Raw genomic sequence first — 23,635 nt, forward strand, 5'->3', positions numbered from 1 at the left:
AATACTTACCTGAAATACTTTATGTTTCAAAATGAGCTTTCATCTGAAGATCTCTATCCATTTAATGCCTTCATAATAATGAATATGTTTGTATTGCCCCAGAGGACCTAATTTTAGTAGCTGTGAAAGTCTCATGAATTGTCTTCATCTATAGGGCTGAGAAAACAGGAGATACATACCCACACTGGGATGTATAGTGATGGCCCGCTGTGAGCAATCCCATCTGGCAAGAATTTTAGTATTTCACACCATTCTTGCTAATGACTTAGAGACAGCTTTTCATTCTTTACAGATCATAACTGTTGTGTTTGGGGTTTTTTTTTCATATTTTGACAGAAATACCTGGTAATGCATGGTCCTGGTGTTCTCTTTGCCTGTTAGTCTTTCTTTAACAGCGTTTTTCCAGGCATTGTTCAGAGCCAGTCTGTTTCTTTTCTTGCAGTCATGTTTTGGAGGTAGCATTGCCTCAGTGAGAGCTCTGTGAGATATTCCCCTAAGCTCCCTGGGCTTGGGCAAAATCACGCTTTAGTAATATATAGCATAGTCCACCAGATGGGAAGGAGAAATCATCACCAAAACTGTCTTTGCTGCTGTTTTAAATGATGTCTTCATAGTATTGTAGTGCAAAGGCAATCTGGTTGTGGAGAAGACCTTACTGTGCTGACACTGGACAAGAATGGGACAAAATCAGAGCTTATGTCCTAGTCAGCTTACAATCCAAAACACAAAGCAACTGTTGGAAACCCTGTGATGGGGATGTCCAAGCTGTTGTCAAGCATCACAGCACAGAACAGTCTTCAGGAAGGAGCTCAAGAAAAATTATGACGTTGCTCTGTCATTAACAATTATGCTCTTCCAAGCGTAGGGAGGGTGTTGCGAAAGCACAGAATCATTTGCGTGGATATTTAACAAGTGGATGGTGGAATCTGGTTTTGGGGGCTGGTTAGAGACAGAAGTCAACCTCAAAGGACAAGGAAGAAATCCCAGATTGGTTATAGAAGGGGTTACAAGGTATCTAGAAGTGAAGGCAGCTAGTTCATGTTAGATACAGTATAAAAACAGGAGACAGTGGAAGCATGGAAGGAGTGGTCAAAGTGGAAAGCTAAGAAAAGGATGTTGCAGTGATGATCTGATATCTATTTTGAATCACCAGCAGTGGGGCAAGAATATATTTATCAACATGAAAGAGATGATGATGAATTAATTTGGATACAAGATATCTAGCTAAAATTAGATGAGAACTTTTAGGCATGTGGGTGGATAGGAAAACCATTATCTTAGGGATATAATAAAGAAAACATCTAGAAGATACCAGTACAACCAAGGTGCAGGGACCTGAAGAAAGCCTGAATCATAGTCAAACAAGCAGTGTTGTCCCTAGGTGTAGAGAAAAGAAGTGGAATGGAGCGGTGAGGCTAAGAGTTCTGTTTTAGCACTGTTGTGTTTGAGCTGATGATAGGACAACCAAAGATGTTAGAGATGGAAACCAACATCTTAGTTTCTTCAGGAGAAGAGGAACTAAACTGTACTGATTTTTCATCTGAGTGCCTATATTTTGCAAATTTTTTCGTGTGTTTCAGGGCAAAAGTCACAGCTTGTTGTTTGGTTTTTTTTAACTTCTGGTAGTGGCATCATAAATTCTCATAGCCATGTCAGGTAGTTAGCATAGTTGGAAACAACCAAAAAATATGGTGATTATAGAAAAAATTGTTGTTGATCGTCAGATATTTATTGATCATTCCCAGGGGGAAATGGACCATCCTCTGTGTTTATACAAGTCCAACTGACGTGAAGGATTTGGAAGACTAAAATAACTTGAAGGATAGTGTGTCAGGTGGAGGAATGATGTGAAACTGGTGGGCTGTCACATCTTGTGGTCCTCAGAGTACAGGCAAGTTGGGGGGGGTGAGGAGGAGAGGCACAGTGCTTTTTTGTTAAATTTCCAGTCTAAGCTACAGAACAAGCCGTAGCAAGACTGCTGTGAATTACAATGCCCTGGAGTCTGTGCTAGTTCCTGGTATAGCCAGAATCTGGGGGGCACAAAGGTGGTTTAAGACCACATTTCTCCACATTCGTCTTGGCTGCTCCATCTCTCTCACATGCAGAAATCATCTCTCCTGTGCTATATTGTTTAGTTTTCATTATTACTTCTTTACTGTTTTGGTTCCTGAAAGAGTGAATAAAATGAACCAAAAAGAAAGAAAGATAAGAGCCTAAGATTATTCTAAGCTTGCTTTTGTAAACTGCATGCACGTCTCTGATGCAACATGTAGTGGGTCATTTCAAGTTAGGAACTTATAGCTTTTATTGGGGAGGTGGTGATGATGTGATGCAGATGGAAAAATGGCAAAGGGAATACATAGAACGCTGCTGCACACAGTCTCTCTGCTCCTCTCCAACAGATGAAATTATTCTTGTATTAAGCATTCGACTTCTTTGTCTTTAAAGACCAAAGTCTTGTCTCCTTCAAGTTCTGAAACTTAAGCTGAAGTTTTTGTTTCCTGTCTGGCCTTGTAGCAGAGACCTGAGATATAATGCAAGATATGGATCTTGGTGTCTTTATGAAAGCAGGCTGTGGCCTGTGAAAACTTTTGCAGGCTCTTAAAGAATATAGCTAGTGAGGAAAACATGTAATCGAGAATTTATTTTTAACACCACATGCACTTGACTTCATATTGAGTTGCAGAGGCAAATGGTTTCTTGCTTTTCTGGTGTACTAGCAAGCAGAGAGGAAATTGATGGTGGGGACAGCATGGAGCAGAAGGCAAAAGGGACCACAGATGCTAATCCCAGCTCTGGTACTGGGTGAATGTAACCCTGGACAAGTCACTTCGCTTCGCAGTTCCCTATTGGTAAAGAATAGGAGGTTAATACTTGTAATGCTTCTCTCATGTGAAATGCAAGGATTAGAAGAGCTGGTGTGTGTCCAGAGCATCCAAGATGTAAGAGCTGCATGCTCTTACAGTCTAGTGTCCTAATATAGCTCCTTTCTGTGTTATCACAGCAGGTAGTGTGCATGCTGCCAGCCAGAGGCTGGGTCTTTCCTTTCCTTCATCCTCCTTGAAATTGCTTTTACAGAGCAGGGCTTCCTGTGTTTTTACAATGGGAAGAGTGATGCTGTCGGTCTTACATAGACAGGATTTAAAACAAAAAGCTTCTTTCACCAGTAAGTTACTTTTCATCTCCAAATGTAATAGGAGACTAGTTGTGGCTACTGTTCTGGGATTCTTAGAATGCACTCCCTTGCTTAGAATAAATGAGAAATGAAGTGCTATAGTGAGATGAGGAGATGAGAACCTGTCGTATCTAGGAAAGATAAAAAGGGAAGGGGAAACTCGGAAAAATACTTTTTAGTGTTTTTCTCCCCTACAGGCTATGTGTTATTTACCTTCTCCAAGATCCTCCAAGAGCTGGCATTGGCATACTTCCAATCCTATAGCACTTTGCTAAAATAAAGGATTTTAGATGCTGGTGTGGACTCAGGAATCTGGGTTCTCTTCTGTGCCACAGATTCAAGAAAGATGTAGTGTCTGTATGCCATTTTTCCAGCCTCTGGAACAGTGCTCTTTCTTTTGCTTTTTCTGTTTGGCTTTGCAAAGTGTATATTCTCTTCTTTCATTGAGTCACTCAGACGTACTCACATATACACAGATAGATGGATAGATACAGATACACAGCATTTAGTGGGGATTGTGTAAGCCGTACAGTGGTGGTTAGAACTGGTGCAACACTTGGGAATGTTTAAACCCCTCTTGTCAGCCTGTTTGGAAATAACATGTGTACTACTACTGTGCCATGTAACGTGCCAGCAAAACATTGGCATGCACAGAGATGGAGGCAGGTGCTGAATTATGCCCTTGTTTAATCAAAAATCTCATAGTTGGGGGCTATCCTGAAATAAAATGCATCGTACTGGAGGGAATAGGGTTGGCAGATGACTAGCTGCAAATCCAAACTCAGAAATCCTGGCTGCAATATAACCACATAGTACTTGTGGAATGATCCCTGCAGCATTTATTTGTTGCACTTGACCATTGGGGAATGCGTTTGTTGTCCTTCTCACTCCTGTCACGTTGGGGGCTTTGTCAGATCAGAATACATCATTGCTGTGCTTCTCTGTGTCCCTTGACTTCTCATAGGCACAAATCTTTTTCAGATGTTCTCCCCTGTTCATTTCCATTATTATATCTGGTGCTTCTAGGTGGCAAGCAAAAATGAATAACCTTGTAAATGCTCCCTGTCTTTCAATTTGTTTTATTTTTCATACAACGTGTCAGTGCATTTTTGTTGAGTGTTTTTAATAAGATGAAGTTTATGGAAATAAATTGCTTTGCAATTCCTGCTGTGGGTGACAGAAATGCTGGGTCTGTAATTTTCTGAAACTGTGCATTTGAAACCAGTGTGGAGGGTGTTCTGTATGCCTGTAACTGCAATCATCTTTGTAAAATACCTCCCAGGAAAAGAGAGCAGCTATCAGTTTGATTTTGGGGGGGGCAAGATGCACTGCTGTATGCAGGTTCTGCTGGGCACGGTGAGAGAGGGAGCTGTCAAGGAGAATTTTAGGACTGATTCTGTGCCAGTCTTGGGTCTGCCATATGGGATAGTTAGCCAGATCTGTCTGTAGTATGAGAGGGAGAATGAATTATATAGCAAACCCTCTTATCAGAGTGTCTGTTAGCCAAGGCTTGGAAAGTGAGGATTGGGACTTGAAAATGTGGACACCCCGGTGCCCTACTGCGCATCTGGTGGCTACTGCACATCGGCTTTCTTCTGAGTGGTTCAATGCCTTGCTCAAAAAATGTAATGCAGATAAACAATGATCTCCATATAACCAAGGTGTACTCAGTAGACAGTCTGGTAACTACTCATTTCTTCTTGGAGACAAGATAACCCACATATTCCAAAAGTGATTTGCAAGTCAAGAGTTTTCTCTTTTTGCTCATTCTAATGAAAAAATATCAGTATTACCGTATTTCTTGTAACTGTTTCTATTTTGATAAAAATTGCAGAAAATATCATTTTCATTCCCTGAAGTTTAGAGTTTCATTTTGTTGTCCACTTTTTTGTGCTTTCATACTACTTAGCTGGCAAAACAATATTAATGTCTGTCTCTTACTGCATTCTCTGCTGCATTTCTGTAAGGCAGGGAAATGCTTTCTCCTTGTGCTGGCTGGGAGGTGGCACGTGGAAGTTGCACAGGAGCTGATGATGGATCAGGAGCTCAGGTCTCACTCTTGCAACTTCAAGGCTAATGCCATTATCATTAAGCTAAATTTACTTGCCTCAGAACAGCTTTTACTCCTTCTACTGTTCCCTCTTTTTGGCAACATTGAAAACAGGAATAATTAAGCCCCCAAGTTTATAATAATCTTCTCCTCTTTCCATTTCAAATTCAGAAATTTATTCAGAGATTATGCTGCTTGAGGTACAGAAAAGATGGTATCCTGTATTAATTATTTTCATTGTCCACCCAAATCTGAAGAGTTGGATTAATATTGGTAATAAAACTAGCTTGCTGAAAAGCAAAGCATTGAGAGGTGGGGATCATGCTGCGCGTACAGTTCAGCCTGGTCTGCTGGGCTGTTGGGAGGAGGGGACAGAGACATACACTCAAAATTTGGAAAAATATCTAATTCTTGTTTGCAAGTTTTCTGGTGACATCTCTCAAGCAAACTGTCAAAGGTTTGAATGCCCTGTTCACCCTTGCATTGTTGCTTTGCAGAAACCACCTTTCAGATCACATGCCTTGCTGTGCAAGCCTGAAACTTGCAAGTTTCTGCCTCTCTTGCAGTTTTACATCAGCTAACAGAACCAAAGAACAGAAGTAATCTTTGAGTAAAACCAATAATAATTTGTTGTTTATACTTATCATTTCAGATTCTGAAAAAATTATCTCATGGCATAATTTCTTCATTCTGTATTAGAGTAGTATGTGCTGGGCAAACAAGTAGAGAGACAGTAGAATACAAAATCACAACAAAGATGGAAAAAGTCTATGCAAGTTTCAATCGATCCTCTTGCCAATAGAAGTCTATTGCTTAGTCCATGTAATATCTGGTTTATTTTTAAATGGTTCAGTTAATGGTGTTCCTACCAATTCCCTGGGGAAACTATTTCATTCCCTCTGTTAGGCAACATTTCCAGAGATTTATACGAAGTTTTCCTCTGCTTGGCTGCCTTTCATTACCCCCACTTACAACAACAAGATGGTCCATCCATGGCAAAGTCCTTTCCTTCCAGAAGATTTCACTTTTCTCTCTGTGACTGCCAGGAGTGTTATGTGAGGTCTGGGGTTTCCTCTCTTGCTTCTTAGGTCCCTGTTGTGCTGCATTTATTCACTCAGTGTCACACTTTTCACATGTGAGTTGCAAGGGAGGGCAGCTACTCCAGCAAATCACTGCTGTTCAGCAGCAAAAGCTGAAGCCCTTAAGTAGGCTACATACATGTAGTTCTTTTTATCTTTTTTTCATAATTGAAACTATTCACCTTTTTTTTTTTTTGTTTAATTCCCTCTAGCTTGTTGACATCTGTCTGGTTCTCAGATGTCCAAGATAGAACAGTATGTGAGTGCAGCTTTGCCACAGCTGTTTTGCAAACGAGCTGTCTGCTTGGTTAAGGGACCTGAGACTTCCTAGTATGCAGTCTCACTCCACAGTAGCTATAAGAGCTGCTGTGAAAGCTTATACCTGATGATTCTCTTCTTCCCCTCCTGGTATTTTGAGTAATTTTTGGCTTCCAGATTCTCTCTATTATATTGAACACTGATGCCAGCAGTGGCATGTCTGAAGTTTGCAGAACCCCTGTTAAAAAAATTAATCACTCCTGATTTAAAAATCTTATTCTTTTCCACTGTTCCTTCCAGAAGTGTCCTGCTTGACCACATGTAAATAGAGGTGTTTGTGTAGAACTCTGTGTATGTGAGGCAGCTGGTATGACAATGTCTTTACAAAACCCTGGCTTTGTTATTTTCTAGGTATTTGGTGCTAGAACACGTGTCGGGTGGGGAGCTCTTCGACTATCTTGTAAAAAAGGGAAGATTGACACCAAAAGAAGCCAGGAAGTTCTTCCGACAAATCATCTCTGCTTTAGACTTCTGCCATAGTCATTCCATATGGTGAGTACAGCCACTTCCAATGGGAATTACCTGTTACGTAAAAGCACAGAATAAAGGGGTCTTATTTCTTGATACTTTTACTTACTATTAAGTAACTGAAGTTGTAAAGCTCTAAAAATGTTGTGTAGGGTGCTGATATATTTTTTAATTCTTGGCTGTCTGTGAGACAATGCAGCCATCACAGATAGACTTTTCATGGAGAAGATTGTCCATTTTTTCTCACTGGAGTAGAATTCATTCACAGGGAATGTTTTAACCAGGAAAACCAAAACCACCAAGAAAAAGCAGTTTAATTTCCATCATTCTTGGGGCACTTGCTAATAACTGAGAGTTACATACACTGTATCAAAATGAATCCCTGAAGAAACTTCGGACAATTATGAATACAACAAAGTCATTTTATAGCTTCCTTCAGTTTCTGGAAACCTGCTGGCTTTTGGCAACCTTCACTGAGTCCCTTCTGGGCATTTGAGTCACTATTGCCTTTAATTTCCTTTCCAGTAGGGAAGAATTTCCTTGATCTGACTGCTGTTGGTACCTACTAATTCTATCATGTGATTTAACCATCAGGTGTGGTTTAACCTGTACTTTCAGGTGGTGTTTTAAATTGGACCGGTTTCTCCTTCATCTTCAGCAAGTTTAGATAATTTGAATTATACTGAAATCAAGTTGTTGTAATGAGTCCGAGCAGGGTTTCTGTATAGTTGCTGACCCATAACTGCCAGCTTATTTCTCAGAAATGCAGCTCCTCACAGTTAGATTGGCTGGGGGAGATCATTAACATTATGTCTGCATGGCTGCTTCTCCATAGCCACAGACAGCCACAGATCTCCCCCTCCACAAGGCCGAGGGCCACTGATAGATACTGCAGTAGTTGGATTTGCATAACTGTGTGGTTACTTCTCAGTAACCGTACAGTGATTTTCTGTAACCCCAGTTTTGTGCTAAGAACTCACAAACCAGATGTCCACAGCATAAGTGGCCACATCAAAAATGGATGCCTGAATATTTAGTTTGCTTTTCTAGCCCACTCCCTCTACACCTCTGACTCATTTCAACAGGAAAGGTTAATATGAAAGAGACCATATTTCTAATAAATGGGGAGGGAAATAAGAGCCTTTCTTAAGGCTATATTAAGAAGAGTATACTGTTAGCAGAAGAGGAAGTTTAAAGGTGATGGATCCAGGTGAGAAGGTCCTGAGGACAGCGCCTACCTGGCACAGGCAGGGTTACAGCAGTCAGAGAAATTCCCAGAGGAGCCAAGAGCAGGCTGTGTGCCCAAAGTTTCGAAGGATCTAGCTTTCTCTCTTGGCAGAGACCTCTGACAAGTTTTATTCTGCAAATTCCACAATTTTTCCTCCTGCTAATCAACTGGGTTGAGTGATGGTGACCTCCTTATAATCAGCATAATCTTTGGTAGGTTGTACAGCTGGTTTATTTTATGTACAGATTTTATGGGCAGTGTAACCACTGGTGGATTGCATACATACATGTTTCTGTTCCCTACTTGGCTTAACACTTAGAGACCCAGTCCAAGAAGACTGAAAAATGTTTAAGTACAACTGAAAAGAAATTATTTAGTCTTCCAAATGAATATTCCAGAGAAATATGAATCTCCGTTGGGATAGAAGTTGAAAGCATGCATATATACACACATGTGCTAGTCCTCTGGGCTTGTGATGGATACCTCTTGATATGGCAGACTTTAGTAATCTGAGTGAGGATCGTGGTGAGGCCTCAGACAGACAAGCACCTCTGCAGATTTAACAATATGTGGAATTTCCAAGGCAGAGTGCATGTCTCTCTTGAGGAATCCATTTTCCTCTGTTAAACATATTGGACTGTGGGCAGTAATCTTCTTTAGAAGTAAATCCCCCGTCTCCTTGCCAACTCCCACTTGACTAGCATCAAGTGCTGAAAAAATTAGCAGTAAATCATAAGCTCTTCCTCCCTCCGGGTCACTCTGAGACTTGTGTGGTCTGTGTTATATTAGACTCTGTGTTGTGTTCTGGGCAGTTACCATTAAACCCTTTTTGAAAATCAGAGCGTGCATAAATATACGTGTGTGCGTGTGTGCTAGTATAAAACTTAATGTGCTTTCCTAGGCAATGAAGCCTGACCTTGTCCTGTCGGGGGGCAGTGAAATGACAAATCATCTCATCAGCCAGGTTATCCAGTTATGACCACGTTGAAAAATGAAGGCTTCTGCTTTGGTTAATGACTAAATATGGGTGTCTCTAACCTACTGGTAGAATAGATTGATAGCCTGGTGTCCCCAGCCTGGTATCATTGTCCCATCTTCTTCCTGTACCTCCCAAAACACTGTGGAAAATCTGTGGCCTACTTTCACAGCAGTCTGTAACCACATTCAGCTTTCACTGCTCAAAATGTAATGATGCACCAGGACTCCCGGATCAAAGAATCAGAAAGGATTCCCCAGTCCTCCCATCAGTAAAAGGTTTCTGCTGCTACTGTGTATAGAGATCACCTGTGTCTGAGAGGTGTTTTCAAACAAGCAGCTCAGATGAGGAAGCAGAATAGGCTTGGAGCTTGAGTCTATGTGGTTTTCTTAAAAAGTATGAGCTTTCTGTTCTTATTTTATTCAATGAAAACTGAGGGGGCGGAGGGGGGAAGATTTGGTGTACCTCATTCCAAGGTGCAGTCACTTACAGGGTTTTTTTGGTACAGGTTGGCCATGGGGGAAAGATTATAGGTAACGCTCAGCAGGGTTCTCCGAAGACTTTTCTGTGTACGTAGCACCGTGCCGTGCTAAGGACCCACAGGCAACCGTGGGTGCGAACAGACAGCACCATGCAGAGGTATTATGTGGGATCCTGCAAGCAGTGTATCTGTGTTACCTTGCTGCTCTGCCTGAGTTGGCAAGCAGAGCGGTTAGCTCAGTGATGCAGCATTATTGCTTCTTATTCCAGCTTTCCTCCGTGCTAGCTCCGCGGGCTCTGCACCATGCTGCAGTGCCCGGAGCAGACGTGCTCAGCGGTGGTGCAAGAAATGGCAGAGGAACCTGGGGTTCCTTTGACATCAGTGTAAGACTGTCCTAGCCTAGGACGTTTTCTTTGGAGATAACTGATATTTTTTTCCTAAGCTGCCATTCACCTAATGCTGGGTGTCTGCTCTCCTAAATTCAGGGCCTTTAAGGTGTCTCAGCTGGGTGCCCTAAATCAATAGTGCCTTTTGAATATCCTGCCTCCGTACTGTGGGAGAGCTCTCAGCTAATTCAGTGCCAGCTATATTTTCTGTTGGAAACAGTGTAGGAGCACGTATCGGGGAAGGTCTCAAATCTGTGCTTTCCTCGGGAAGAGCCCCTTTGCTCTCGGGCGAGGGAATGCTGCAGCAGAGCAGAGGGTGGGAGCGGGCGAGGGCAGCTGGCGGGCGCCGCATTGGCTCGCTGTGACATCACCGGCACGAGCCGCGATTGGCGGCACGCGTCTTCCGGCTGTGCGGAGTTTGTGCTGTGGTCAAGCTCTTATTTGGTGTCTGTATCTCACAAGCTGACAAATAAAACTATGATTACAGAAAATGCCCCGTGGCAAACCTTATTATGGCTTCAGAGATAACAGATAATGCCAATTACCGCGCGGGGCAGTGGTGACATTGAGAGGAAATCCCCTGCGGTAATGAGCAGCAAGATGATTATTTCATTTTATTTTTATTTTGGTTGGGTTTCATTTTCTGTTTTTTTCTCAAGCGTGCACAAGAGGGGGTTAAGGCAGGTTCTTCATGAATATTGATAAACGACAATTATGAGGGCCCTTTCTCCTTTCGTTGCCTGGGGCTGTGCCTGCTTGAGTACGCACAAGGCTCTTGCTTAAGTGTGTCTGTGTGTGCATGCGTAGGCATGGGAGTGTGTGACTTAGAGGGCTGAGGCAATGAATAAGAGCTTTGTTTGACTTTGCCTTGTATTCTTTCCATCAGTGCAGGGCAGGGGGGAAAGGCTCCTTATAAAATAACGCTTCAGGATTTCACAGCAGTAGTACCAAAATCTCTGGTATATTCCTGTAGGCAGGAGCTGCAGAGCACTGTCAGTAAAGGAAGCACGCTTTTAGGGGGAAATCTGGGGTGTCTTTGAGAAACAGAGAAAGCTGAAGAATGCTGAGTGCCATGTTCTGTCAGATATTGCCAGCCTCCTAGTGACTCCTGCTCTGCCTTACTGCATTTATAGGGAGTGTGCTGTAGTGTTGTGCAGGGATTGTCTGTCAAACATTAAAGACTGCAGCAGCTGGACAGTTTGGAATCGTGACTCAAGGCTTCCAGATGTGAAACTGGTCTAGAAATTGTGGTATTTAATAAGGTTGGTTTCTGTTTGTTTTTTTTTTTTTTTGGTACTTGAGTCTTTAGATTTTCAAGTTTTCTTTCAGGCCATGAGAAGTGAGGAAGTTACCTTTTTGCCCTCTTGAGAACTGAGATTCACCAGTCATTGCCTGAATCCAAGAGTTTCAGATCTGTGATTGAGACTCGCTCTAAAACAGTGAGGAATTTTCAAATTTCTCTCATACCGGGAACCGGAGAAAACCCATCAAGTACAGCAGCTGCAATGCTAAAGGCAAAGTTACCAGCTCAGCTGAAGTCAGAGGACATGTATTTTTGTAAGTTTACTTCTTTATATAAGCCACTGGAAACTCAAAACTGACATGGTCTTATTGTAAGCATAACCAGCTAACATTCTCTGACAAGTACAGTAGTGGTGATCAGATCTGACAGCCTGTTCTGGCTTCGAAATACATCAATATACGTTCTGACGCAAGGTTGATAGGGAGGAGCAGTATATTTTAATAGATCAATGGAAATTATTGTTAAAGAGCAAGCAGGTTTTTATGCATACAAACCCTTCTCCAGGTCTCCTGATATGATTATAGACGTTGTCCTTTTTCCTAGCTATAACTATATTTATTTGTTCTGCAGATTTGAGCATAGCAACTGTGGCTCTAAACAAAGATTCTTCTGTAGATAGATACATTTCTCATTCGGATTTTATTTGCAGAAGCTAGATGAAAGGCTTTTTCTGCTCAAGAAAATTAGTAATACTGTTTCTCATACTATTAATTATTACTGATAAATTATTTGCATCACATCAGGCACTTTTAAGAGGCATACAGCAGAACAATTATTCTGTGACCTGGCCCTTCTGGGAGTTTGGGGTCAGTAAGAAAAACATTTGCAAAGTAGCCAACAATTTGATTAGTACAAATGACCTGCAACTACTCTAATTAGGAGGTTTCTTGGGTTAGAAATCTGTGACCTACAATGAGTTGTCATAGAAACTGATACGAATGTTTCAGCTCAAAAATCACTTTAAAATCATGGGTTAGTTCATCATCTCGTGCCAGGTGATATAGCTCCTTTGAATCCAAGATCTGGAGTCTGTCACTACACCAAAAATCTACTGCCAACCCTGGGTGACAGGGAGAGTGTTCTACTGCTCTTTTTTATGTATGCTGCAATTGCCTGCAGTACAGATATGGGGATATTCCTACAGCAGGAGGACGGACTAGAAAGGCAATGGAGGGAGCTAGAGGAGCTGTCTGAATAGCGTCGCTGGGAATGACCAGAAAGCAACCATGGCCAGTGTGTAAATGGGAAGCTGGAACACGTTGACACGCATGTGTGCCCTTTGTTTTCTATGCAGCACCTCCAAGAACTGTACATGTTTCCATGGGACAATTTTTTCAGACCTCTCTCTGTATCCATCTTGTGCTGCAAGGGAATTGTAAAGTCTTTGTTGTAATCTGTAAAAGAGGGATGTTGCGGAGAGTCTGACAATGTGTGCTTCCCCTGCCGTGGCTTGTTGAATGGCTCCCTTTCACTCACACGCTCTCCCTTCAAAAGCCTGCCGTATGCAAGGTCATGCAGCTAACTTCTTGCTCCATTGTCTTGGCTGAGGAGCTCTGGGCATTCTGTGGCCACCCTGGAACAGGGTTACACTGACGACTTCTGCAGTGCTGCATTTCTCTTTCGTATTCTTTCTCAGCATATGCAGGGCTCAAGAGGAGAGTTTGCCGTGTTTGTCACTAAAGAAGATGCTTTCTTCTCTTACAATTTTCCAGCCATGTGATAATGCCCCTACAGCTTTAGCACCTTTAGAACAACAAAAGGGTAACGAGTCCTCTGTTCACCTGCAGAGAGAGGAGTTGATGTGGTCATACAAGACATGGAGAGCCAGAGAGATCAGCTGGAATGGGACCAAATTAGATGCATTTACTCTGCAATGTTCCATTAATGCCAAGTAATTACCACATACAGTGGGATTTGAGGGGGGAGAGGGCTTATTTAATTCTGACACAAGAGAGTTATTCCCAAATATGAATGCATGAGGCTGTCCGGGCTGCTGGGTTCTTAGGTAAATTATAACAAGCTTTCCCTATTCCCGTATGTTCCTCTCCCTTCCTTCTGGCATTTGAAAAGCTGGCAATACAAAGATGGGAAATGCAAATGCAGAGAGGAAGTCTCATTCCCAGTGGCAGTGATGCTGGTTCTGCCACTCTGGTGCAGACTGCTGGCCTGACTTCTATCCTCAGGATGGTGCCTCAGCAAATTCAAAGTGGTCCAAAGATGGATAGCAGAGGAATGTTCCAGCTAGAAGAAAATTTTCATTGAGGCATAAAATTCTCTTGTGGTTGAATGTGCAAGCACTGTCTAATCCCACTGGCACCCTGATCTCTGAGAGGAGTGCTGCCACAATACAAAAAAAAATACTCAGGCTACCATGAAATTCCTATACTAACCATCCATACTGGGCATTAGGGACTGTGTAGAAAGAGAGATGGAGTAGGGTCAGAGAGATGCAAAACTGCCATATGACAGTTCTTATATTTTGGGGCCCAGTCGGCAATAAATGTAATGATTCTCAACAGAGTCCACACTCTCCTCTCTACTCAGTGGGCTACAGTGAAGAGCTGATACTTTTTCTTGGTTTGATTTTGGTGAGTGTCTAGAGGAAAAAAAAAAAAAAAAGCTTTAAGGTCTGTTGCCACTCCAGGTTTCCTTTCACATGTAGTGTCCCAGTCCTGAAAATCCCCAGGTGCCAACTTAAGGATTTCAAAATGCTTCCTGGGAGGTGGGTCAGAACCTCTGCCCAAAGACCACCATCAGCCCATGTAGGCTGATCATTCGTGGAAAAGCGTTGCACAGCACAGTGAGGTGAAGCTTACTCCACATTTGGAATGTGGATGGTGGCACCCCCTTGTCCTCCCCCTCTTGCAGTCGTTCTCCAAAAAAATCCTGAATATATATGCCACTTTCTAGAAACCTCATTTTGCTGCTTGATCCTCGCTTAAAACCCAGGCCTAAGACTGTCTGTATTGTGGATCCCGACTGATGGGAAGACAGGATGAAATGGGGAGAAGGAGACTCCTTTCCACCAGTGAATACTGTACTCAGTTTCAAAGGTGCCGTCCCCTCCCTTTCACTGCTCCTCAGTGGTCTGGAGGCGGGGCTGGTTCAAGATTCACATATATTCTGCTCCAGCCAGGGCCTGTGGCAGGTCTGCTAAGGCTAGTAGCTTTGAGGCATGGAAGGGGAACATTTTTGCATTTCCTTTAGCTGCACCGTTTTCCTGAAAGAACACGAGATGTTTTGTAGTGAGCATGTATCCAGGCTGAAGAAACGCTTGTGGAAGTCCTGTGCTTAGGTCATGCTGTGCCTTGATCATTCCTTCAAGTTCTCTGCTCTCTAAAAAAAATACACAGTTTTTGGATAAGCAAAGAATTTCAGTTTTTAGGTACAAAAGGCACATGTCAGCAATATGCCTGCCATAGACTGAACATGTATGAATGATATCAGCCAGTGCACAAACAGTGGAACAGGCAGGGGCAGCAGCACCCTCAGCTTCTACGCAATATATCTGTTCGGCAGTCAGCCAGGACCAGTCACCAAGACTGAAAAACAACCATAGCTGCTGAAAAGCCACACACGGTAGAAGGACACGCACTCAGCTTGAGCTGTGGGGAAGTTTCTTGTCTCACAGCATCAAACAAGCACTGCTCATTTTGCAGGGAGCTGTTACTTGCCACTGAGCCCTAGTTATCAGACTAGCGGAACTTCAGTGCATCTCCCCAGTTGGGTTAGGTCTTCCCAGCACCCTGTTAATGAAACCAGTTGTAAGATGAGAACTGTCCAGGTTGTCTGCTGGAGGAAAGATGAAATCTCACACTACTGTCTCATTAGCATCCAGCTTTCCTAGCTTGCCTTAGGGCTGTGGGCTCTTCACTCTATTTCAGTGCTGGGGCTGGAGCATGTTTGGATTTGGCAGATGTTGATGATCTTGCCTTTGTCCATAGCTGCTGTTCTTGATGATGGCTTTTTCAGAGGTTTTTTCATGGACATCAACTGGTCATTCACTGCCTCTGGAACATTTCGTTGTCACTCGTCTCCTGCTTTTTTGTCAAGAAGGTATGACTATCTTGATAGTTATTACATGGCTAATAAGTCTTCTGCCTCCAGTTACCTTGAAACTTTGGTTTCTATGAGAAGGATAGATTTGATAAAGCACCTTTTGCTTTGTCAGATGAAAATATGCACAAATCTGAATTGTGCTACTCCATTATCTACTGGATTGTTTGCCCGTGGTTAACAAGGCCACTTTAACACACAGGATTGATCAAGCGTGGAGATTGGAAACCAAATTTTATGTTCTTTAAAAAGTGAGGAGGAAGGAATCATAGGACTCAGTGATAAGGTAAATCACCAGTACCTGCTTTGAATGTGTACTATTTCACTATTTTGCTGGAAGTCTCCTTTGGAAATATCTGTTACGCTCCCCAAGTGTCTTGTTACAGTGTGCTGCAGTTTTCAATGGAATTGACCTGCATTATTTACAAGTTGTCTCAAACTGATCATTCCAGGCTTTTTTTCAGATCGGAGGAGATAATTTCCAAGACATTGTCATGCCTTTCATGTTTCTCTGAGAGGGCAGAGATGTCCTTCGTTACAGTGGTATAGAGGTAGAATTACACTTGTGTGCGTAAGGAGTGCTAAAGGAATGTCTTAAAAAGTGAAGAGGAAATGGTACGAAGATAAAGCTCCTTCCTTTATGAGTGTCGCTGGACTAGACTATCCTAAGGCTGGTTCTTTTGCTGAATTCAGTTTCTGATCAGGGTAGCTGGTTTTAGTGGACCAGTCTTGCAAATGGCTGTTGTCTGACACTCGCATGTGTTGTCAGCTGGCCGTATCCCACAGGTTTGTGTTCTGACTGGGCACCAAAGCTGGCCTGCAAGGTTTGAGTGCTTGTATCTGGGCCTTTTATTAGCAAGACATCAAAGACTCATTTTGCCTGCTTATAAGCAAAAACAAGAAAAGAGATGCTTCTTTAGTCTGCCTAAAGTGCTTCTCTCGTCTCCGTGACTCTTGAAGAGTTGCAAATGAAAAAAAAGTAAAGTCATCACAAATTTCGTGCAAGATTTTTGTCTTTGGATATAAAATCAAGTAAATGTAGTAGCTGTACAAAAGCACTTGAGTACTGAGAAGCAGACATGGGTGCACAGTGGTGTTGGCTGTGAGTAATGAAGATTAATAAATTAGTCAATATATGATACCTTTGATTTAAAGCAACAGTTGCCATCCTGAAGATTGTGGCTGCCTGACTCTTCCCATGTTGGCAAATAAGAGAATCAAGCTTTGATGGAAAGGAGGGAATCTTCTGTCTTCTTCCCACTGCTGGCACACTCAGTTATAAGCAGTGCTGGGTTGAAGGGATTTCTCCATCAGAGCTCATTACTTAAAATTATTTCAAAGCCATATGCCTATGTAAACAACTCCTAATAGGGGACTTTTGCAGTAACATTTACACCAAGGATTTTTTTTCTCCAGGTACCACTCGTTTTGTTTCCTGTTGTTGACAGAATATATTGATAGTGTTGCCTCCTGCCTTAAGGAGCTGCCATGTGAGGACATGGATGTGTCCATAAGGACACGGATGTGTTGGAGCAGGTCCAGAGGAGGGCCGTGAAGATGATCAGAGGGCTGGAGCACCTCTCCTGTGAGGACAGGCTGAGAGAGTCGGGGCTGTTCAGCCTGGAGAAGGGAAGGCTCCAGGGTGACCTTAGAGCAGCCTTCCAGTACCTGAAGGGGCCTACAGGAAGGATGGAGAGGGACTTTTCACAAGGGTGTGTCGTGATAGGACAAGGGGGAATGGCTTTAAACTAAAAGAGGGCAGATTTCTATTAGATATTAGGAAGAAATTCTTCACCATGAGGGTGGTGAAACACTGGCACGGGTTGCCCAGAGAAGCTGTGGCTGCCCCCTTCCTGGAATTGTTCAAGGCCAGGCTGGATGGAGCTCTGAGCAACCTGGTCTAGTGGAAGATGTCCCTGCTCATGGCAGGGGGGGTGGAACCAGATGACCTTTAAGGTCCCTTTCAACCCTTACCATTCTATGATTCTATGTAATGGAGTATATCAGCTCTAAATCCAAGCTGAAATTCTCCTTCTACCTATTTCCCCCAGACTCTCTCTCAGATTGTCTTGGTATCGCTGGAAGTTGAAGTTGTTCATTTCCTGTCAGGGCACTGCAGGCTCAAGCCTTGCATTCATCAGGAGTGGACATTTGGGATACAGTCTAGAGTACTGCAAAGATTGGATCTTGTATATGTGTGTTTTCCTGCCTGGGACAGAAGAAAATGAAAGCAATTAAAATATAATAGGTTGAATGGTATGCTGGATAAAGAACAAGTTTTGGAGTGGGAAAGCTGTCATGGATAATTTAACTCACATTTTTATCCTCTCTTTACAGCCACAGGGACTTAAAACCAGAAAACCTACTGCTGGATGAAAAGAACAACATCCGGATAGCAGACTTTGGGATGGCATCGCTGCAGGTTGGGGACAGCTTGTTAGAAACCAGTTGTGGGTGAGTGTCTCAGAACATATTGCAAAAGTTGGTGATAGATTCCAGACATCAAAGTTGTTTATAGTAAGGGTTTCAATAAAGACCTGCAGACTTTAATAGTAATACCATGCATTATTTCCCAGCAAGATAATAAATTGATATAATGCAAATAGTGTATAAGATAGCTAAGAAAAGATTTTTTAAGTCTTCACAGTGAAAAGCAGGCCTTTGTAGGTGTCATGTATGGACATAAAAATCAAGGCTTTCAGGTTTGGATTCATCTGCATATGCTAGTGTGTGTTTGCTCTCACTGGCCATGTAGTTTTTGGGAACTGAAAGCAGTAGTGTTGGCTGTTTTAAGAAACACTTTAGAAATATTAGGGGGTGGGAAAAAAAATAATCTAGGGGTTCTGAAATGGAATTTGCATGTCCTGATTAAGCTGCCTGCTTGCAGCTCTTCCTGTTCATGCTTCACACTGCTTCATTTTGGCTCACATGCAGGATTGACGGGGAGGCAGCAGGGTCCTTTGCAGTTAAAAGCAGGGGATGAATGCGGATACAAAGGGGACTGCTTGGAGGAATATTGCAGGGGCAATCTAAAAACATTTCCATGGCAGTTCAGTTGCCAACAAGAGCTTGCTAGGAATTTGCAAGGCCGCCAGCGATAAGCCCAACAGCTGAGCAAAGCCTGGGTCCCCGGCTGGGGACAGGACGTGCCCTCCAGGGGCAATGCCCTCTCATCACCATCGTTTCTAGGGTCGCCACTGGACCATGTCCCCCGACCTCCCACCTCCCAATAGCTATGACTTCGTGCTGTGTTGACTGTGCAGGGCGCTGCCGCAGTGAGCTGTGGCAAGGACAGCAGCTGCATCAAGCTGCTGCAGCCTGGCACCACTACACCAGCTTTTAACTGTGTCTGAATTTGTTGTAACAGCGAGCTCAGCAACTGGAGTTGCAGCCAGTACCAGCAGATTTCCACCTCCTCCCATAAAGACCTACTCTTCCTGGCCTTTGGCAGTGTGAATCTGATGACTCCAGCCCAGCCCAGTCCTCAGCTGGTTACAGTCCATGTTTTTTCAGTCTGTGCTCTGAGCCAAGGCAATTCAAGGTAGACGTGGAGCCATCGTGGTTCCCTGTACAGCCCAGCCACTGCCTCTCAGTCCTGAGCTGTACGGCTCTGCTTTCTAAGTCATGAATAACGGATAGCAAAATTATTTGAAGTTCATGATGTGATCGAATGCTGGTTGATGAGTACACTGAGCCCCACCCATTCGTTCCTGTCTGTGTCAAGTCAAGATTTGACCTCTTAACAGCACAAATGAAAAGCAAGGAGCTATGAGACTGCACATCTACTGCTTGCAGCTGCCTTCAAACCTCTCCTCTAGATTAGGAAATGAAGTCCTCCCTGCTGTTGCCACAAAGCTTCGATACTCTTTAGATAAAATTTTCCCCCTTCCTTCTATGAAAAAAACAAGAGGAAGTATAAAAACCAACCCAGTCTCACATTGCCCTGTAGGATTTTTCAGACTCCTCGGGAACCTCTCAGTAGGGTTCCTGTTTTTCTTAGCACTGGCCTCTGTCATCCAGGTCTACAGTCTCAGATAGACTTCTTTTCCATAAGATGTGCTGGAATTCAAACCTCCATGCCTCAAGCAGAGCAAACCCCCACATTGCAGCCTTAAAATGCGCTAATAAAGAAATCAATGGAACGGAAGAGACATGCCTGTAATAAACAGAACACAGCAGCAACCCTATGATCTCCTGCCTTGCAGATGCATTTTAAGTGTGGTGCCAATCACTAGGCCTCCATGTGAGCTATTACACCACTTCATTAATTCTCCTGGCATGGAGCCCAGCAGGGCTGATACTGGTGTCTTGTGATCTCTCTGGTCTGAGGGGTGAAGGGAGGAAGGAAGGAATATATAACAATATGCCATACTGTTCACAAAGAAAGGCAATCCAGTTATGACTCCTTTTCCCTTGGAGCACACACAGTAACCAACCTCAGAGATTTTCAAGGCAACAGTTTTACCTGCCCTTGTAGTTGATACTTTCAGCCAGCATGAAAAAGAGCAAAACAGAGTGAATCATGGCTGAGATACTGAGCTTAAATGAGATGCTCCTCCGTGCACCCAGAAGTTAATTTCCAGAATGGTTTTATCTGTGCTGTGAACGCTGATAATGAGATGAAACCGTAACATTTCCATTGACAGTCACGCAAGGAGTCTCCAGGTATTTCTGTCAGTCAGAGTGGGAGGATCATATGGGGTTGAGCTGTGTGATGCAGCTGACTTGTCAGTACAGCAGAGTGGTTAGAACGCAGTCAAAAATTCTTTGCTGTCAGAGGTGAACTGCTAAGTTTAGTCCAAAGTTTGGGTAGGCTTTAGGTCACCACAGAGCTTTGACTGGACTCACGAAGATAATCATATAGCCTGAAGTATGTTGCATTGCATACCTCAGAGTCATTGTTTTCTGAGAGCTTCTCATTAGATCTTCACGGTTTTCTGTAGCACTGATGGCTACCTGGAGAAAACAAATCGAGTTGTGTTTGTGTAGGAGAGGGAGGTAAGGGTGGACTTGTGGTTTCATTGACATAATTTGTCACTGACAGACTGCACATTGGGCCTTGACAGTAGTGAATCCCCATTACTGGAAGTGTGTGTTGCCCAAATCCTGTATGTACACAGCACAGAGGAATAAGCTGTAGTTTTAAACATGTGTTTTTAGACCCTTGGTGGGAAGAGGAGCTGTGTGTAGGGTCTGCAGGAATAATTCTGCTTACTGCAGAAATTGCAGAAATTGCACAGCAAGGCAGTCTCATGGAGAGATGGTCCCTGAAATGCCAAAATAACACAGTGAGTCTCTGCATTCCTCCAGGAGGAGGGGAGGTCAGTGAGCAACCAGCAGACAATGAGGGAAGCAGAAGATGTGGTAGGATGCTGCTTCTGTTATTTCAGATCTCTTCAGCTCTTCCTCCTCTTTACCCATCCAGGCAGTGGCATGCAGAGACGCTCCCCTGTCTCTTTTCACAGCAGTTGTTCCCAGCATGCTGCCTTGCAGTGTTTCAGAATGGTAGATACTGTCCAATCCATCCTGAACTGTCACTAGGCAAGAAGAGTGAGTGCTTTATTGTTGAAACTCAGGACTGAGACCCAGGTGATCTGAGCTTGATTTCTGTCTCTGCTGAAGGCATTCAGGGTGGTCTTGGACAAGATGCATTACGTCTCCCTGCTTCAGTTCTCCACCTTAGCAAGTCGTTGCAGTGCCCAGTTTGCTCTGAACATAAATTGCAGTCGTTTCTATAGGAGTCTTGGAAAAGTAGGAATGGTTGGGGCATTCGCTGGACCTTGTTCCCTTTTCTTGAGCTATGAGGGCTTATGGCTAAAGTGAAGGATAGGATTGAAAGAGCATACTGTTGAGTTACAGTTCTTGGGAGCTTGTAAAGATCCTTTCTAAGTCCCCATTGCTCCTTACAGAAACCTGACAAAGTAAATTTTTGCCATCTCATCACTTCTCTCCGTTTCAGTCATCAAAGCTTTGAAACACTGAGTCCCACTGGATGGAGATTGCTGCAAGCTGCCAGATGACTGAGAACCCACAGCAGTGCTAGTCTTTGTGCTGCCTGCCTCCAAATCTCTCTATCCCAGCCAAGAGCTAGGACAGGGCTGACACGTAAATGTAGCTCGCTCCAGCATCAGACCTGATCTATACAGAGGCAGTCAATATAGAGACTGACACCACTGCTGACAGCCCCACAATTAACTGTATGCAACAGTTCCCCCCTGTTGACACGTGTCTCCATAGGTAACCCTTGGCCTGATCCAAGAAGCTGTGTGCATGTGGGGAGAGCGGTGCTGATTATGATTTTATTGAGAGTGAGAAGAAAGCTTTGCGCCTGTCGGTGGCATAGTGGAGGAAAACAGCAACTTCCAACTCCAGCACAGTAAATTCCTCTACTCTCAGCTCACCCTAGCAATTCCTAGCAACACTTTGCAGACCCACAGATTGCCTGGATCTATCAAAAAAAGAAGCACATACTCTCATTAGGACTGATTACTGGCTTTTTTTGAGCACAGGGTATTTACAACGACAAATGTACGGTGTGTTTGTTAGAAATACTAGTGAAGATCATCTAACTCCTGATTGCCTTACATCTGTATTTGGTGTATCAGCACACATGTGATGAGTGGATGATTCACGAGTGATATTCAGTTGCCACACACCTCAGTGTCCAAGCACCAACTCTGATTTTAATGAGAAAACATGATGCTGCACATATTCTTTCCTCGTTATAATAAATATGTGCATGTTGTCTAAAGTATATGCAAGTGTCCAGAATCCGGTTGTTCTTAGGGTTCTAAATTTAGGCTCTCACCAAGAGCTTCCATTCCCAGCACTCCGTTCCAGTCTCCTTCCCTGATTTGCATGACTCTTCTTCCTGACTCCTCCCGGTCATTTCTGCTCCATATTTAGCCACATATCCCAGATCTTTTTCTTTTTTCCACTAGGCTCCTGCTCTAGTTTCTCCTATCTGGTTGTCCCAGTCAGTTGCTGTCAGTCCTGTCAGTTTCCCGTTGGTTTTGCACTCACTTTGTTTTAAAGTTTGGTACTTTGTGATAACCCCAGCCACAGCAGCTCATAGTATCAGTTTCAGGTAGAGAAATTGTTCTGTGAAGTGTTAGCAGTGCAGGTAGAATTTTGATCCTGATGCTTTGGAGAGTTTCTGCTAGTAAATGCAAAGTAGTTTTCTAGTGGCAGTCTGAGTAAATTTTTCTGGAGCATGCAAACAAATATTCAAGTTTTCCCTTTGCAGGGGTGGATACTAGAAATTTTAGTTTTTTATGGGAAAAACCATGTAATTTAGATGAGACTTAGATAGTGGAAATATTTTGGCCCATGCACAACATCCATGCACATGCAAACATGAAACCTGTCTGAGGCAGATAAAAAGCAAGGAAAATTGTTGTTGTTAGTTTGATGGTAAGTCATAAGCAACTTAAAATGAGGATTATAAAGGGAAATACCAGACAACCTTATTAATAACCATTAATACCATCCTCGTCTATAATACATCCCAAGGTACACTATAAGAGCTTTAAGCCTGCAAAATCAAGCACTGAGAATTTAAGATGTGGTATTCTTCAGGTTGCCAATATAAAATTAACTTAGCTTAACATTAGGATATGGCCATTAATTACGAGCTTGTACAGTTTTTTTCCCAACAAATGTTTGCCTGATTTGGTGTTTGGATGGTGTGGGTTTTTGAATAAACAGCTATTTAATGTTTGATTTTTCCTCATCATTCATTTTATGGATCCATTCATAGTTTTTGCTCACTGCATTGAAGCCTTGCTATGGATGCTAGGTAGGATTTTCATCGTAGTATCTTAGGTTCACACATATTAATTACACTGTTTTCGTATTATGTTTGCCACATTGGTCTGGTTGTCTGTGATTCTGCAAAATGAAACGCAGAATTATCAACCAGTTTTGAGTTGGATACTCTGGGGCCTAATATCTCAGAGTACTCAGTGCTTGATAACAGTCCTTTACTTGGAGAGCAGAGTGCCTGCCAACTGCAGCTGCAGCTCCACACGTGTATAAATACTGTAAATCAAACATCGGATGTGTTGCACTGTGATTTTGAAAACTGGGGAACCTGCAACTCATAATTACCTGTGA

General features: G+C 43.0%; 1 protein-coding gene across 1 annotated transcript in view; it reads left to right on the forward strand.

Moving 5' to 3' along the window:
* The window catches only part of BRSK2 (BR serine/threonine kinase 2), a 343,747-nt gene that overhangs the window by 239,783 nt on the left and 80,329 nt on the right, over nucleotides 1–23,635 (forward strand). Inside the window, 2 exon segments of the mRNA XM_075425697.1 lie at nucleotides 6,974–7,114; nucleotides 17,858–17,974. Of these exon segments, the coding sequence (XP_075281812.1) occupies nucleotides 6,974–7,114; nucleotides 17,858–17,974 (258 nt within the window).

This window comes from Opisthocomus hoazin, chromosome 7 (genome assembly GCF_030867145.1).
Source record: "Opisthocomus hoazin isolate bOpiHoa1 chromosome 7, bOpiHoa1.hap1, whole genome shotgun sequence".
NCBI classification, from domain to species: Eukaryota; Metazoa; Chordata; class Aves; order Opisthocomiformes; family Opisthocomidae; genus Opisthocomus; species Opisthocomus hoazin.